We start from the raw sequence: 15,066 nt of genomic DNA on the forward strand, positions 1-15,066 counted from the left end.
TAGCCAGCAGGCAAGGTCTAGAGGATTTCATGGTAACTCAAATATGTACTTGTATCTAAGTACAAAGTTTGAATGGTCACAACATGATATTTAACAGACATGCTTGGTGGTTCCGCTTGCCTTGTGGCGGTCCCCGTGATTTTAGAGTTATGGATGCATAATTGCATTTAATATTTTTTTTATAATCGTGGTGTATGAGTTAACTTGACTTAACTGCATTTAACATTGGTGGATACCAATAAGCATAGATGTACAATTTTAAAATTTATGATCTTAAATAATTTATATAATATTTTTATGTTATAAAATTATATCATTAGATTAAGGTTAAATGAGAAGTTTAAAATATAAATTGTTTCTAAATATTAAAAAAAAAGTATAAAATAATGAAATAGAGGAAGTGGTACCCTTTATTTTATTTTCCGAATTATTAAAATAGGCGTGCAATACACATTAATATGCAATTGCAGGTCACACTAATTCGGTAGTGCAAAAAATGTTATACATGTAGTGCATAGAAATTAAACTTGTCACTAGTACAAAATAGTGTATGAAATAATATTATTCTCTAATAATTTGTCTCTTAATGGGAATATATGGGAAGATTTACTTGCGCCATAAATCTTCGTCCGGATTAATCCGCGGCTCCACGCAACATTATGAGTTAAAGTATTATTTCTTCCCATAAGCATGCCATTATCCTTAATCTGATTACCACTATATATTTTCACTAATGATTGTAATATGATGCATCTCTATATTTATAAGATAATTGATGATTGTTCACCAATTGGCTATAACACGACGTCCAGAAATTAGGGAACATATGCATATCAATTTATTACATCATACCAATAAACACAAAAATATGTCTTAATTACATATAAATTTTTATAACTTTAACTATAACTAGGTAATAAATCTTCTCCCACTTCAATATTTCAATTTGTGACTCTTTAAGTTAAATTAATTATTTATTATAAATATCGAGTGTGAATAATTAATCTCTCTCCTCCCGCCCCGCCCCCGTCCCCGCCCAAACCATAAGGATTGTAAGAATTGAAGAGAGGAACAGAGAACAAATTACAAGAATATATAACAGTCGGTCAACAAGGTCCATTTAATTTTTTTCCTTTGGTGTGGTTTAAAATAAATAGATAAACGCATTCTCGTTGTGTCATCTTAACTTTTTAAGTTAGACAATTCACATAATTCAACATAATAATGTTTTGATTCAAATCCCATTACTAACCACTAAAACTTACGTGCTCGGACAAATGGAAAAGAAAAAAGTGAAGCTGCATGTTATAAGAGCACGTGTTACGTACTTAAAATAAATTAAAAAAAAGTATAATTTCTTTCATTAGTTTAAGTTCTTATAACTATTCACATAATTTAACACACTCAGAATAAAGGCGAGTTAAAATTTAAAGTTTATGAATTCTGAATTTTTTATCGAACTCATAGTTCGTCTTAATTATTAAATTTAATTAAATATTTATATATATATTTAATTAAATTTTCTAATACGATCTAAGCAAAAGCTACTAAATTTGTTACTTCATTTTCTTGCTCCGTCCCAAACTAAGAATCTATAGTCCCCATATAAAGTTAAAAGTTCAAACAAATTCAAATATGCGACTATTAGAAGTCTTAGACTAATTAATAGTACAAAAGTTGATGGAGTCAAAAGAAAAAGACGACAAGTTTAACTCCTCCATGTAACCTTAATATAATAAATATTTTTTGTCAAATAGCGCAAGAAATCAAAATTCACAATACACTTGCTAGTAATTGCTTCGAACCTCTGTTTTCCCAACAAATATATACTCCTATGTAGTATGACTGAAGCATTAATTTTCCAATCCACCCACGTTTCCCTTCACTATTAGTAACCCCCTAGCTCAAGTGCTAGCTCCAACTTCTCAGGATATTAATTCCTTATTCACAATTTGCCATGGAACAAACACAATCAAACTCCAAAATTGATCAGTCCCTTAATTTTTCTATAGCAGTAGATTATGATCAGAAAGCCACAGAATTTTGTCCATTTTCATTATCTTCACCTCACATGCGAGCTTTTCACCTTGCATGGCTCTCTCTATTTTCTTGTTTCTTCTCCACTTTTGCTATCCCCCCACTTCTTGAAGTCATTCGTAAAGACCTTAATCTCACTGAAATTGACATAGGAAGAGCTGGAATTGCTTCTTTCGTTGGTTCCATTTTCTCTCGCCTCGCTATGGGCCCCGCATGTGACGTGTTCGGTCCACGTGTTGCCTCTGCCACGCTGTCTCTCCTCACTGCCCCAATAGTTCTCTCCACTTGTCTCATCTCCTCCCCACAAGGCTTCATCTTGGTTCGGTTTTTAATCGGATTTTGCTTGGGAAATTTCGTGGCTAGCCAATTTTGGATGAGTTCAATGTTCTCTGGATGTGTTGTTGGGCTTGCTAATGGTTTCGCTGCGGGTTGGGCCAATGTTGGGTCTGGTCTGACCCAATTAGCCATGCCACTCGTATATTCACTCTTTACAAGCTGCTTAAACATACCTTCATTTATTTCGTGGCGTATTGCATTTATTTTCCCTGCAATATTTCAAGCCGTGACAGCAATTATGGTCCTAGTGTACGGCCAAGACTTGCCTGATGGTAACTACAAGCGCAAGAAAATAACAGGAACTAAATACCACAAGCCTAGTGAAAATATTTTGAGCATACTTTTAAATGGGCTAAAGAATTACAGGGGATGGATATTGGGTTTAACATATGGATTTTGCTTTGGAGTTGAATTAACTACAGATAATATAATAGCGGAGTATTATTACAATAGGTTTCATGTAAAAATTGATGTAGCAGGGGCGATTGCGGCGAGTTTTGGGCTGGCGAATTGTGTGTCGAGGCCAGTAGGTGGGATTATTTCAGATAAAATGGGGAAGAGATTTGGGATGAGAGGGAGGTTATGGAGTTTGTGGGTGGTGCAAACGGTGGCTGGATTGTTGTGTGTACTGCTTGGGCGAGTGAATACAGTTGGGGTGTCTGTTTTGGTAATGGCTTGTTTTTCTCTGTTTGTTCAAGCTGCTTCAGGCCTCACATTTGGTATTGTGCCTTTTGTTTCCAAAAGGTAAATCCACAAATTTCCTGATCTTAATTTCTTTTATTAGTATTTTATATACTGACGGTTCAATATTTGTGAATGCTCAAGTCATTATTTACAAATAATTACATCACTCCAGATATCATAATGTACAAGTTAAACTAGTATCATAGTTAAACTCTATCAATTGATGGTGTCAGCTATTTTTTTTCTTTTTGGAAATACGGAAGTAAACTCTTTATTAGTTAGCGTTAACTGATATACGTGGGGGAATTTTTCGGATGCTTGTTGTTATTGCTTCCTTTGTTTATTTTTTGGGTTCTTAGATTGTTGTTATTATCTTTCTTGCTTTTGTAGACGTTGATATTGTTCATTAATTTTTTTTATCTTATTGAGCCGAGGGTTTACCGAAAATATTCTTTCTATCTCCTAAGGATAGGGATAATGTATGTATATATCCTCCACATACCTCACTTGTGTAACTCTATTGGGTTTGTTGTTGTTCCTCTTTCAACTGCAACAAACTAAGACCTCGTTTGCCTATAAAATTCAAAAAAAAAAAGTGTTTGTCAATGAAATTTTGTAAGTTTTTGAAAAATTTGCGAAAATGATTTTTACAAAATCAAAAAGTGCTTTTGACCAATTTTTAAAAATTTTCCAAAAAATATTTTTTTCTCTCACAGAAGTGCAATATTTTCAAGTGAAATAAATGTTCAAATATAATTTTAAATTCTAAATATATATTTTTTTAACTTAACTCTAAATATTTTTTTTTAAAAGAAAATTTATGTCCAAACTCCTATTAATTATTCCATTAGGACATGAGAGGGAACCTACCTCAATGATAAAGGATACAGTAACTCCCTTGAATGTTCACCTGAATTTATTGGGAATAGGCAAATCCAACCATTTTAAAATATAAATAAATATTTTTCGCACAAGCTAAGAAAGGTGCATCTCCTCGATCCCTGACTTACTAGGACTGTTGAGTGCACCGTAAGGCCAAGAGTCTTTGTCATTTTTCCTCTTTAGAACAGTTCAACAATTCCTAGGACTGCTGCCAAAAGACTGTATAAAGGTATTTTGAGTCCAAAATACCATTATTTAGGTTTCGGATACTTAAAAGCATAGTCATACTATAGGAGTCACAATAGGACACGTAGACTAAACGTGGAGTAAGAAACTATGCTCATAATACTCACATTTATTTTCGAGATTAATTTTAGAGGTGGTAAAATCAACATAATTTTAGTAATTTGTCTAGTCCATCCAAGTTTGAGTTGTTTATTGACTTGACATAACAGGTTGACCAGAAATGTTTCATTAAACTATTATATTAAAACGGACAAAAATAGTGTAATATAACAAGTCAAAATGCTACTCTAATTCAAACATATAAACTTATATTTGGAGAGAGAATGATGTGAACTGAAGAACTATATCCACTTTCACATTTTCTTAAAGCAAACTAACAAGGGAGGATGCTTGGGTCATGTTAGAGGAATTGAGTTATGACGTATTATTTTGACCTGTGTTGATTCAGTTCTTTAAGCCCAAATTTTGAGAAGATTGACTTACGATTGCGTTTATTGATTTGATATGTGTTTACGGGTCCAATTTGATATATTTTCTTGTGATTGTAGGTCATTAGGAGTGATATCAGGGATGACGGGAAGTGGTGGGACTTTAGGAGCAGTGATAACACAATTACTACTATTTTCAGGTTCCTCCAAATTCTCAACCCAAACGAGCATATCTATTATGGGACTAATGATGCTTGTCTTTACTCTGCCGATTACCCTTATCTATTTCCCCAGGTGGGGCGGGATGTTTTGTGGATTTTCAATATATGAAGACGATGAAAACTTTCACCAAATAGATTAAGATTTTGCGACTGCTTTTGAATGTTCAGGACTCACGTAGGATCCAAAAAGTAAATTGAGTGCTATATATATATATATATATGGAAATTAAGTTAGCTAGGAGTTTAAATAGCAATCTTCTTCTTCTTCTTCTTCTTATTATTATTATTATTATTATTATTATTATTATTATGTGTAGTTTTGGTATGATACTGGTGTATTGGAGTGTTTATAGTAATACAATTAAAGTGGCTTTCAAGAGCAAAAACCATGAAGAGGTCATCAATTCTGATGGATTTATATGGTCAAATACTTGTTTGCCTTTATTATGAGATTTACACAGCAAATATATTGCCATATTACTCAACACACACACAAAAAGAAGGGATAATAGTGCTACTTATCCTTAGCAAATTTCGATTTTAGTCCTTGTAATATCCGACTAAAAACTATTTACCTTTAATTAATACAATTAGACGATTTTGGTCTTTCTGTTAACAAAATCTTTGACAGCGCGCAAAGGGACTACCAGCATGAAGATTAAATATGTTTAGTAGGATATACCTATACTCAAACTAATATTTATTACTTTTTCCTCCCATTTAATTGATGCGGTTTAATTGGACATGAAATTTAAGCGGAAAAAAAAATTAAGTTTGTAATCTAAAACAAGTCATAAGATAGCTGCGCATCACATAAATGGGACAGAACGAGCAATAATTAAGGGACCAAAATTGAAATTTTCCCATTTCTAAAACTAGCTCAAACGAATATGATTAGCAACTAACAGCAGCTTAAATTCTTCGAATTCTTGCACTTGAGCAAAGATGATGCCTTTGCCACGGATATTCCGCAACTTTATATGCGGTTAACATTAAACAGAAAAAACTACAGAGTATCAGTGTATCTTAATCAGTCAGAAACAGTGTGTTTTCTTACAGAAGGATCCTGTTTATGATGTGCACTTCAAATACGCTATAGCACGAAGATCACGGAATTAAACCTTGAACTTTTGGTTGAATAGTTTTCGGCTAATGAGAAATATTTTAGGTAATACATGAGCCAAATATGTCAAGTTTCCACATTTTGAATTAGACCATGTTATATTGACACTAAATTGTGACATCAATTTGAACGCCGGAAGTCTCGCTCCTTTGAAGATTCCACCAGTGAATGGTTGGATAATCTTTGGTTCGATAGCAAACTTCACTTCCATTAGGAACTTTGCTATAGAGCCAAATACTATCTAACCACCCCCAGTGGCTTGCGCTCGTGAACGGTCGGGTAACCTTTGACCTGATAGCAAACTTTACTTCCCGGTAGGAACTTTGCTACCGATCAATAGATTATCTAATCATCCCGTAGCAATTCTCCGCTTCCATGCATTGTTGTTTAAAGTTCTTACTTCTGCTGACGATGTTTCCTTCGTAGTATGCTTTCCGTTGTTGCCTCGTTAAAAACCTTGCCAGTAAAAATCAATTGGGACAAAATCTGGACGAAGGGAAAAAGAGTGCAGCACATACTTTCAGTATAGGCGTTGCTCATCAGCAATACAATCTTTTCAGGTGTCACATTCCAGTTGCTTAGCAACTTTACTCAGTATTGACTTTCCAATTTGTATGATCATTTCCCGGTGACAGTTGAAACTCGGTAGGGGCCTTCCCACGTCATACCTAGCTTTCCCACGTTGAGCTCCTGAGTGTTTTGAGATACTTTCCTTAAAATCAAGTCTCCTAATTTGAAATAACGGAGGATGGCTCTTCGATTATAATATTTTTTCAATTCTCTGTTTTGGGCTGCTATCCTTATATGTGCCAAGTCCCAGCGTTGGCCGAGCAGCTCTAATTTGACCATCATTTCTTCATTGTCTGTTTCTTCATCCGCCCGGAAATATCTCAGGGTAGGTTCTCCTACTTCCACTGGGATCAAGGTTTCTGCTCTGTACACAAGAGAGAAAGGAGTCTCCCCCGTGCTTGACTTTGGCCGTTGTTCGATACGCCTATAGTACACTCGGCAGCTCTTCGAGTCATTTGCCTTTGGCTGCTTCCAATCTCTTTTTGAAATTTTGGATAATCACCTTGTTTGTTGATTTTGCTTGACCGTTTGTGCTCGGGTGGTACGGTGATGATTTGATTCTTCTGATTTCCAGGTCTTCAAGGAATTTTGTGACCTTTGCGCCTATAAATTGTGGCACGTTGTCGCAGACTATCTCTTTTGGTATCCCGAACCTGCAAATTATGTTCTCCCACAGGACGTCTACCACTTCACGCTCGCCAATTTTCTGGTAAGGACCTGATTCAACACACTTAGAAAAGTAGTCAGTTAAAATCAAGAGAAATCTTACCTTTTTGGGGTTCGGCAGCAGCGGGCCGACTATGTCCATTCCTCACTTCATAAATAGCCAAGGTGATAGAACCGATTGCAATAACTTTGCCGGTTGGTGTAACAATGGTGCATGGCTTTGACACGTATCGCATTTCTGAACATATTCTTTAGCGTCTTGTTCCATCCGGGGCCAGTAGTATCCTGCTCTAACCAGCTTTATTACCAATGAGTCTGCACCCAAGTGATTTCCACGAATCCCTTCGTGAACTTCTCTCATGACGTAATTAGCTTTGGAGGCTCCTAAGCCTCGAGCCAACGGGCCTTGATAAGCTTTTCTAAACAATTGAACTCCCTAAAGCAGTATCGAGCTGCTTTCGTGTACAGCGCCCGAGATGCCTTGGGATCTTCAGGTAGCTTTCCGTGCTCGAGATAGTCAATGATCTCATTTCTCCAGTCCCTGACCAAATTGGTCGCGTTTATTTCATAATAGTCGTCTATGTCCAATACCGAATTCATTAGCTGCACGACTGTACTAGAGTCCGATCCCTTCATTTCCGTGGACGATCCCAGATTGGCTAATGTGTTTGCTTCTGCTTTCCTCGAGATGTGGGTAATTGACCATTCCCTGAACCGTGCGAGCAGAGCATGGACTTTCATTACATATTGTTGCATGCGTTCCTCTTTGGCTTCGAAGATCCCGTAGACCCGATTTACTATCAATTGGGAATCACATTTGATTTTTATGACCTCGGAGTCCAGTCCCCGGGCCAACTCGAGTCCTGCAATCAAAGCCTCATACTTGGCTTCATTGTTAGTCAGAGGAACAGTTCTTATGGCCTGCATTAGGGTTTCTCCCGAAGTCGTGATTAATACTACACCGAGCCCAGACCCTTTCACATTAGAAGCTCCGTCCGTGAACAAGGTCCAAACTCCCTTTGTCGATTCTGTCACCATCACTGCTTCTTTGGTAGCCAAAGGCAGCAGTCCTGGACTGAAATCGGCCACAAAATCGGCCAAAACATGTGACTTAATCGCATTTCTAGGTTTATACTCTATATCAAATTCACTCATTTCAATAAACCACTTGGATAGCCGACCTGAAAGTTCAGGTTTATGAAGGATATTCTGCAGGGGAAAGGTTGTCACTACGACTATCGGATGACATTGAAAATAAGGCCTAAACATCCGAGCTACAACCACGAGAGCTAAGGCTAATTTTTTCAGATGTGGGTAGCGAGTTTACGCTCCTGTTAAAATTTTACAAACATAATAAATAGGAGATTGTGTACCTTCATCTTCACGGACTAAAATGGCACTTATCGCTACCTCCGAGACTGCTAAGTAAATGAGTAATTGTTCGCCTTCCTCCGGTTTCGATGATAATAGAGGGCTCGACAAATACCTTTTTAAATCCTTCAGAGCCTGTTGGCATTCCGGAGTCCATTCGAAGTTGTTCTTCTTTTTGAGAAGTGAAAAGAAGTGATGACATTTTTTTGAAGATCGGGAAATGAATCTTCTTAAAGCGGTCGGTCTTCCTGTCAACCTTTGAACCTCTTTTACGTTTGATAGCTGGTCAGGGATGTCTTCGACGGCTTTAATCTTATCGGGGTTGACTTCAATCTCCCTTAACGACACAAGAAACCCCAAGAACTTACCGGAGCTGACTTCGAATGCACACTTTTCGGGGTTAGGCTTCATGTTGTGCTTCCTTAGGATGTCAAGGGTTTCTTATAGGTGTTTAAGATGATAACATGTGTTCAAAGACTTAACCAGCATATCATCTATGTAAACTTCAATGGTCTTTCCTATTTGTTTCTCAAACATTTTGTTTACAAGTCTCTGATAAGTGGCTCCGGCGTTCTTTAGCCCGAAAGGCATCACATTATAGCAATATGTGCTGAAGTTCGTTATGAACGAAGTTTTTTCCCGATCCTCTGGGTTCATCTTAGTTTGATTGTACCCGGATTAAGCATCGATGAAACTCATTAACTCGTGCACGACCGTCGCATCAATCATTTGATCAATGCTTGGCAGTGGGAACGAGTCTTTGGGGCATGCCTTATTTAGAACCTTATAGTCTACGCACATGCGAAATTTATTATTCTTCTTGAGAAATACTACTACGCTAGCTAACCAGTCAGGATACTTTACCTCCCAGATTGAACCGATATCAAGCAAATGAGTTACCTCTTCTTCGACGAATTTGTTTTTAACCTCGGCAATAGGGCATTTTTTCTGCCTCACTAGATGGATGTTAGGATCTAGACTTAACTTGTGTACGACAACTTCTGGTGGGATACATGTCATATCCGCATGCGACCATGCAAAAACATCAACGTTAAATTTAAGAAATTCTATGAATCTTGACCTGAGATCAGGGTTTAGTCCTGTCCCCAAGTGGAACTTTCTCTCCAAGAACATTTCAAACGGCGCGACTTGCTCAAGTTCTTGTATTGTGGACTTTGTTCCGTCCGTTTCTTCTAGAACATGGAAATATCTTGGTACCTGATAGGATTCCGACGACCCCTCCCCTTGGTTGACTTCGTTCGGCTCGGGAGCAGGTGTCGGTCCCTGTAATTGCTAAGATGCATGCTCCTTCCCTTTGCTACTGGAAACTAAGTTCGCGTTCATCTCTCTTGTTGCCGGTAGATCTCCCTTTATCTGCTTAATTCCTTTCGGAGTTGGGAATTTCATAAGTTGCTGAAATGTTGACGGCACAACCTTTATCTCGTGCAGCCATGGTCTTCCAAGAATGATATTGTAACCCATATCGCCATCTACTACTTCAAAAAGTGTCATCTTCTTACCCACTCGGCATTCGTGGGCAGCAGTATTTGCCCTTGTGTTGTTACTCTTACAAATTGAACCCGATGAGGAGCTTTGTGGCCGGAATAATGCTTCCGGTTAGCTTGGCTTGTTCTAGCACTCTCCATTGGATAATATTGGTTGAACTCCTTGGGTCCACCAAAATACGTTTAATTTTAAAATCCAAAACATTAAGGGAAATTACCAGGGCATCGTTGTGCGGTAGCAGTAGTTCATCTGCGTCTTCCTCTCTGAAAGTAATGTCGTTCTCAGCGACTTCTCAGAGTCTCTTACTGTGGGTTACTGATACCTTCGCCTTTTTTGCTGCTAAAAAAATCACACCATTAATCTCGTTCTGCCCGAAAATCATGTTGATCGTCAGACGAGGAGGATCCTCTCCTGCTTTCGAGGGTTTTGCGTTATCCCGGTTATGACCGTAGTTGTTCTTAGCCTGGTCGCTTAAGAATTCTCTGAGATGGCCGTTTTATAACAATGTCACCACCTCCTCGCGCAAATACCGACAATCCCCAGTCCGGTGACCATTGATCCTATGGTACTCGCACCATAAGGATCTATCTGACTAGGATCGAATCTCATTGGCTTCGGGAACCGTGCTTCCTTAATGTTCCTTATAATCGAAACTAGTTTCATTATGCTGACATTGAAGTTGTATTTGGATAGCCTGTGGTAGGAAGAGTCTCGGGAACCCGATATCTCCTTGTCCTGAATTGATTTGTTTTTCCGGCCGTGATCAGCTCTCCTATCGGTAGAGAATCTATCTGTCGACCGAAAACCTCTGCCGTGTCCTTCGGCCCTTTCATAGGGCGAAAACCGACCTCTTGAAGACTGTCGATCTGTGTCAAAATCATCCTTCGATTTCTCCTTATTCTTCTCCCGGTGCCGACCCTTGGTTAATGTCGGAAAACCGAGTTGGTCATCCTCAATTCTTATCTTTTGACTCTTATTGGTTGTGAACATCCGCCCATGTTATTGCCTGAAACTTGAGAAGACTTTCTTTCAATTTCTGGGAAGCGTCGGAACTTCTCGGATTCAACCATTTAGTAAATGCTTCAGCTCCCCATTCGTCTGGTACTACCGGTAGCAACATCCTTTCTTTCTAGAATCTGGTCATGAACTTCTGCAGCAATTCGGGTTCTCCTTGTGCAATCCTGAATATGTTGGCCTTTCGGGCCAATATATGATTGGCCCCGGTATGGGCCTTGATAAACGAATCTGCGTGCATCTTAAAGGAATCTATTGAGTACTCGAGTAAAAGTGAATACCCCTTTCGTAAGGGTCTCCCCGAATTTCTTCAATAAGACTGACTCAATCTCGTGCGGATCTAACTCATTCCCCTTCACCGCTGTTGTATAAGTGGTGATATACTCTTGAGGATCTGAAGTCCTATCATATTTTGGCGCATCTAGCATCTTGAGCTGCTTCGGGATTAAATCTGGTGCCGTGCTTGGTTTGAACGGCATCTGGGTGTATTTCTTTGAATCTGGTCCTTTCAATACTGGCGGTGCACCCGGAATTTGATCCATTCGGGTGTTTATTTCCCTCATAAACCGCATGAGTTAGGTTTTAAAGGGATCATCTCATTGTTGTTACCAGATTTCGCCATGGTTGTACCTAAGATTTCTCACACTAGTTAGTAACACAAAAGGAAAAGAAGATATTCCAAAAAACAAACCCAAATATATAGCTAATACCGTTTTAACTCCTTGGCAACGACGCCAAAAATTGATCCATGTCCAATCCACACTCAATAGTGAGTGAAAACGATCATTGGAAGAATAGTACCTAACAAGAGTCAGGGTCGATTTCCGCAGGGAGTTACTAGGGGTGTTAGGAGTATACACTTGACGAAAGCGAATGGAATAACTAAATTGCACTTCCACAAAAAGTTTTGATTTCTAATTCTAATTTTACTCTAGCAATTATAAGCTAAGAAAAGAAACTAGAAGCGAATGATTGTTTTTGGTATTTTTTTCAAATAGTTAAAAACTCTAGGGATGTGACCGTAACCTAGGTGTTCGCCTAATGGGTTAAATGCGTTAATACTTGTTTTGTCAATTGGATATATTATAGCTCTCAACTCTACATTACCCACTCAATACCTCTCGGTCAAAGAGTGATTTTTCCAATTTGGCTTTCTCAAGCCCAAATGGGTATCAAACTAAATAGTTGATATGAGCTCAAGTCAGGTTTTCACTATCTCTAGTTTGAACCCTTTAATTAGGCATATCAAACCCTCAATTAACCTAATTTCTTGTTAGCCAAGTTATCCTAGACTAGGTCCCTTTCTCAAGTAGAGACCAAGCCAAAAAGGCATGAATTAATGTTTGCTACCATTAATTCTAAAATTAAAGCATAAACTAAGCTAAATAATCAACATCCAATCATAAACAAGCATTAAATTAAATACCCATAAGGTTTACACACTGGGGTTGGGTCACAACCCTAGTAAAAATCTAGCTACTCATAGTGAGAAATGAAGAAAAAAAAAAGAAGAAATTTTTATTAAACTCATAATCTAAGATCAAAATGATAAAATATAAATTTTAAGACCTAAAATAATCACAAACTTCCTAAAATGGCAAAATATAACGGTTACAGCAGCTCAAACTTCGAAAATTGACCTGAAAATGTGAAACTCGTCTATTTATAGTGGCCCAAAATTCACTAACAAAAATACCCATAGGGAGGTTCTGTGGCCTCACAATTTCATGTACGGTCCGCAGATTGCTTCAGCTGGCAAGATCTTGGATTCTGCAAAGCACAATTCTGGACTACGGCTGCAAATGTGCGGTCCGCACTTCAGCAAGGCTTCAGGTCTTGGTCTTTTGCGCACTCTTTGAACTTTGAATTATTTGTCAGTGCATACATTGTTCTGTGGCCGCATAATTCATATATGGTCCATACATTGGCTAAAACTCTGCTGGGCTCTTTTACTTGATCTGCGGCCGCAGACGGAATTCTGCGGTCCACACTTTCTTCTACGGCCACAGAAATCCTTCTGCGGACCGCACTTCTTAAGTTCTGTGCCCCTTCTTGCCTTGTGAGTCGGAACACTCCTAGTTTAGTCGGATTTTATCATGGGAGTCAAACTTCCAACTGTCACGACCCAATTTCACCTATAGGTCGTGATGGCGCCCAACATTACCACTAGGCAAGCCAACTAGTGAATTAGACATATTATTCCTCTTTTAATAAGTTTCCGAGTAATTAAACTTTCCTTATTTGCAAGATTTAAGAAAATAAAAGGTTTAAATAAGTAAAACCAAAGTAATAGTTCAAAACCATAATTCTACTAGTGTGTGTGCCAAGACCTGGTGTCACAAGTGTATGAGTATCTAGTAGATTATACAAAATTTTAACTACCGTATGAACATAAAAATAGACAAAATACAAATAAAAAAGAGTACTCTAGAGGTGCTGCAGAACGTCTCAGGAAATGCAGCTTACCACTAGGCCTCGGGGTAACGGGGATGCGCACCGGTAGGACCGCCTGATGCACCTGTCTCAGATCCTGCACAAAAAGTGCAGCAAGCGTAGCATGAGTACGTAAACAATGTGTACCCAGTAAGTATCAAGTCCAATCTCGAAGAAGTAGTGACGAGGGGTCGACTTCGACACTTACTATGGGCCAATGATATTAAGATAGAAATATTTAAATAAACACGGGTTATATGAATAATGACAAGTTACCTTAACAAGCAGGAACAAATAATTATTTCACAATTTAATAATTTCCAATAAGTCATTTTCCTTCATAAGCTGCAATAAAAAAAATATCAAAGCACCGAGTAATTATTATTATTAAGCACGATTTATGCCGAGATCGTACGGCCCGATCCAGAATAATGTGTACACTAGCGAGGGTCGAGCGGCATGAACCATAGCTGCATCTATCTACTGCCGAGGCATTCGACCCGCTCCACAAGAAGAGAATGATACTTTATAGGTATTTGCCTTAAACGTTTTTAATGATTTATATACAAAGTAATACAATTTCCTTTAGCACGTTATGCATAATTTCTGGCACTTTAATTAACAAGTAGGGTATAAATATTTCAAGTAGTTCATACTATGGGTCCTAAACTACTCGGACATAAGCATAATTAGTAGCTACGCACGGACTCTCGTCACCTCGTACATACGTAGCCCCAACAATTAGAAGCAAATATTTATTTAAAACACTTATGGGGCAATTTTCCTCTTACAAGGTTAGACAAGAGAGTTACCTCGTCTCAAAGTTCACTTTCCGATCACAATTTCGTATTAAAGCCTCAATTTGGTACCGAAAAATCCGAAACTAGCCAAATGTTATGTAATTTAGTCAATACATGCTCAAAAATTCGAAATTAAATTATTAGATTAATTACCCACCCCAAATTAGTAAAATTCCTAAAATTCACGTCGGGCCCACGTGCCCGGATTCTGGAAATGTTTGGAGGAAATGGTCACCCATAACCTAAGAACTCAAGTATATAATTTTTATCTCATTCCATAACCATTTTCGTGGTTAAAATATCATTTTTATCAAAACCTAGGTTTTTCATCTAAACCCACAATTTTCACTAATTTACATGTTAAAATCTACCCACAATCTATGTATTTAACTCGCAATAGGCAGAATTAACTTACCTACAAGTTACTAGGTGAATACCCTTCTCAAGAAGCTCCAAAATCGCCCAAGAATGAAGAAAATGGGCTAAGAAATGGTTGAGCCCCGTTTTTAAAACGTTCTGCCCAGCACTTCTGACCCCTTCTTCACGAACGCGGAAGAGGCCTCGCTTTCGCGAAGGCAAACGGCCCAGGCCCCCCTAGAAATGACTCATCGCGAACGCGACAGGGGCCTCGCGAATGCGGTGGCTAGCTTGGCCTACCCTTCACGAACGTGAAGAATAATAGCGGCCCAAAGCCTAGCCCAGGCTCCTCTACGCGTACGCGAGTCACCTCACGCGAACGTGAAGGTCAC

General features: G+C 38.3%; 1 protein-coding gene across 1 annotated transcript; it reads left to right on the forward strand.

The window, feature by feature from the left end:
* The first annotated feature begins 1,598 nt into the window (after window positions 1-1,598).
* On the forward strand, window positions 1,599-4,995 carry LOC107801441 (high affinity nitrate transporter 2.7). The gene is made up of 2 exons (XM_016624766.2): window positions 1,599-3,117; window positions 4,734-4,995. Exons 1-2 carry the CDS (start codon window positions 1,958-1,960, stop codon window positions 4,972-4,974), a joined length of 1,401 nt encoding a protein of 466 aa, XP_016480252.2. The 5' UTR covers window positions 1,599-1,957; the 3' UTR covers window positions 4,975-4,995.
* The last annotated feature ends 10,071 nt before the right edge of the window (window positions 4,996-15,066 follow it).

The sequence above is a fragment of the Nicotiana tabacum genome, chromosome 17, assembly GCF_000715075.1.
Source record: "Nicotiana tabacum cultivar K326 chromosome 17, ASM71507v2, whole genome shotgun sequence".
Lineage (NCBI taxonomy): Eukaryota > Viridiplantae > Streptophyta > Magnoliopsida > Solanales > Solanaceae > Nicotiana > Nicotiana tabacum.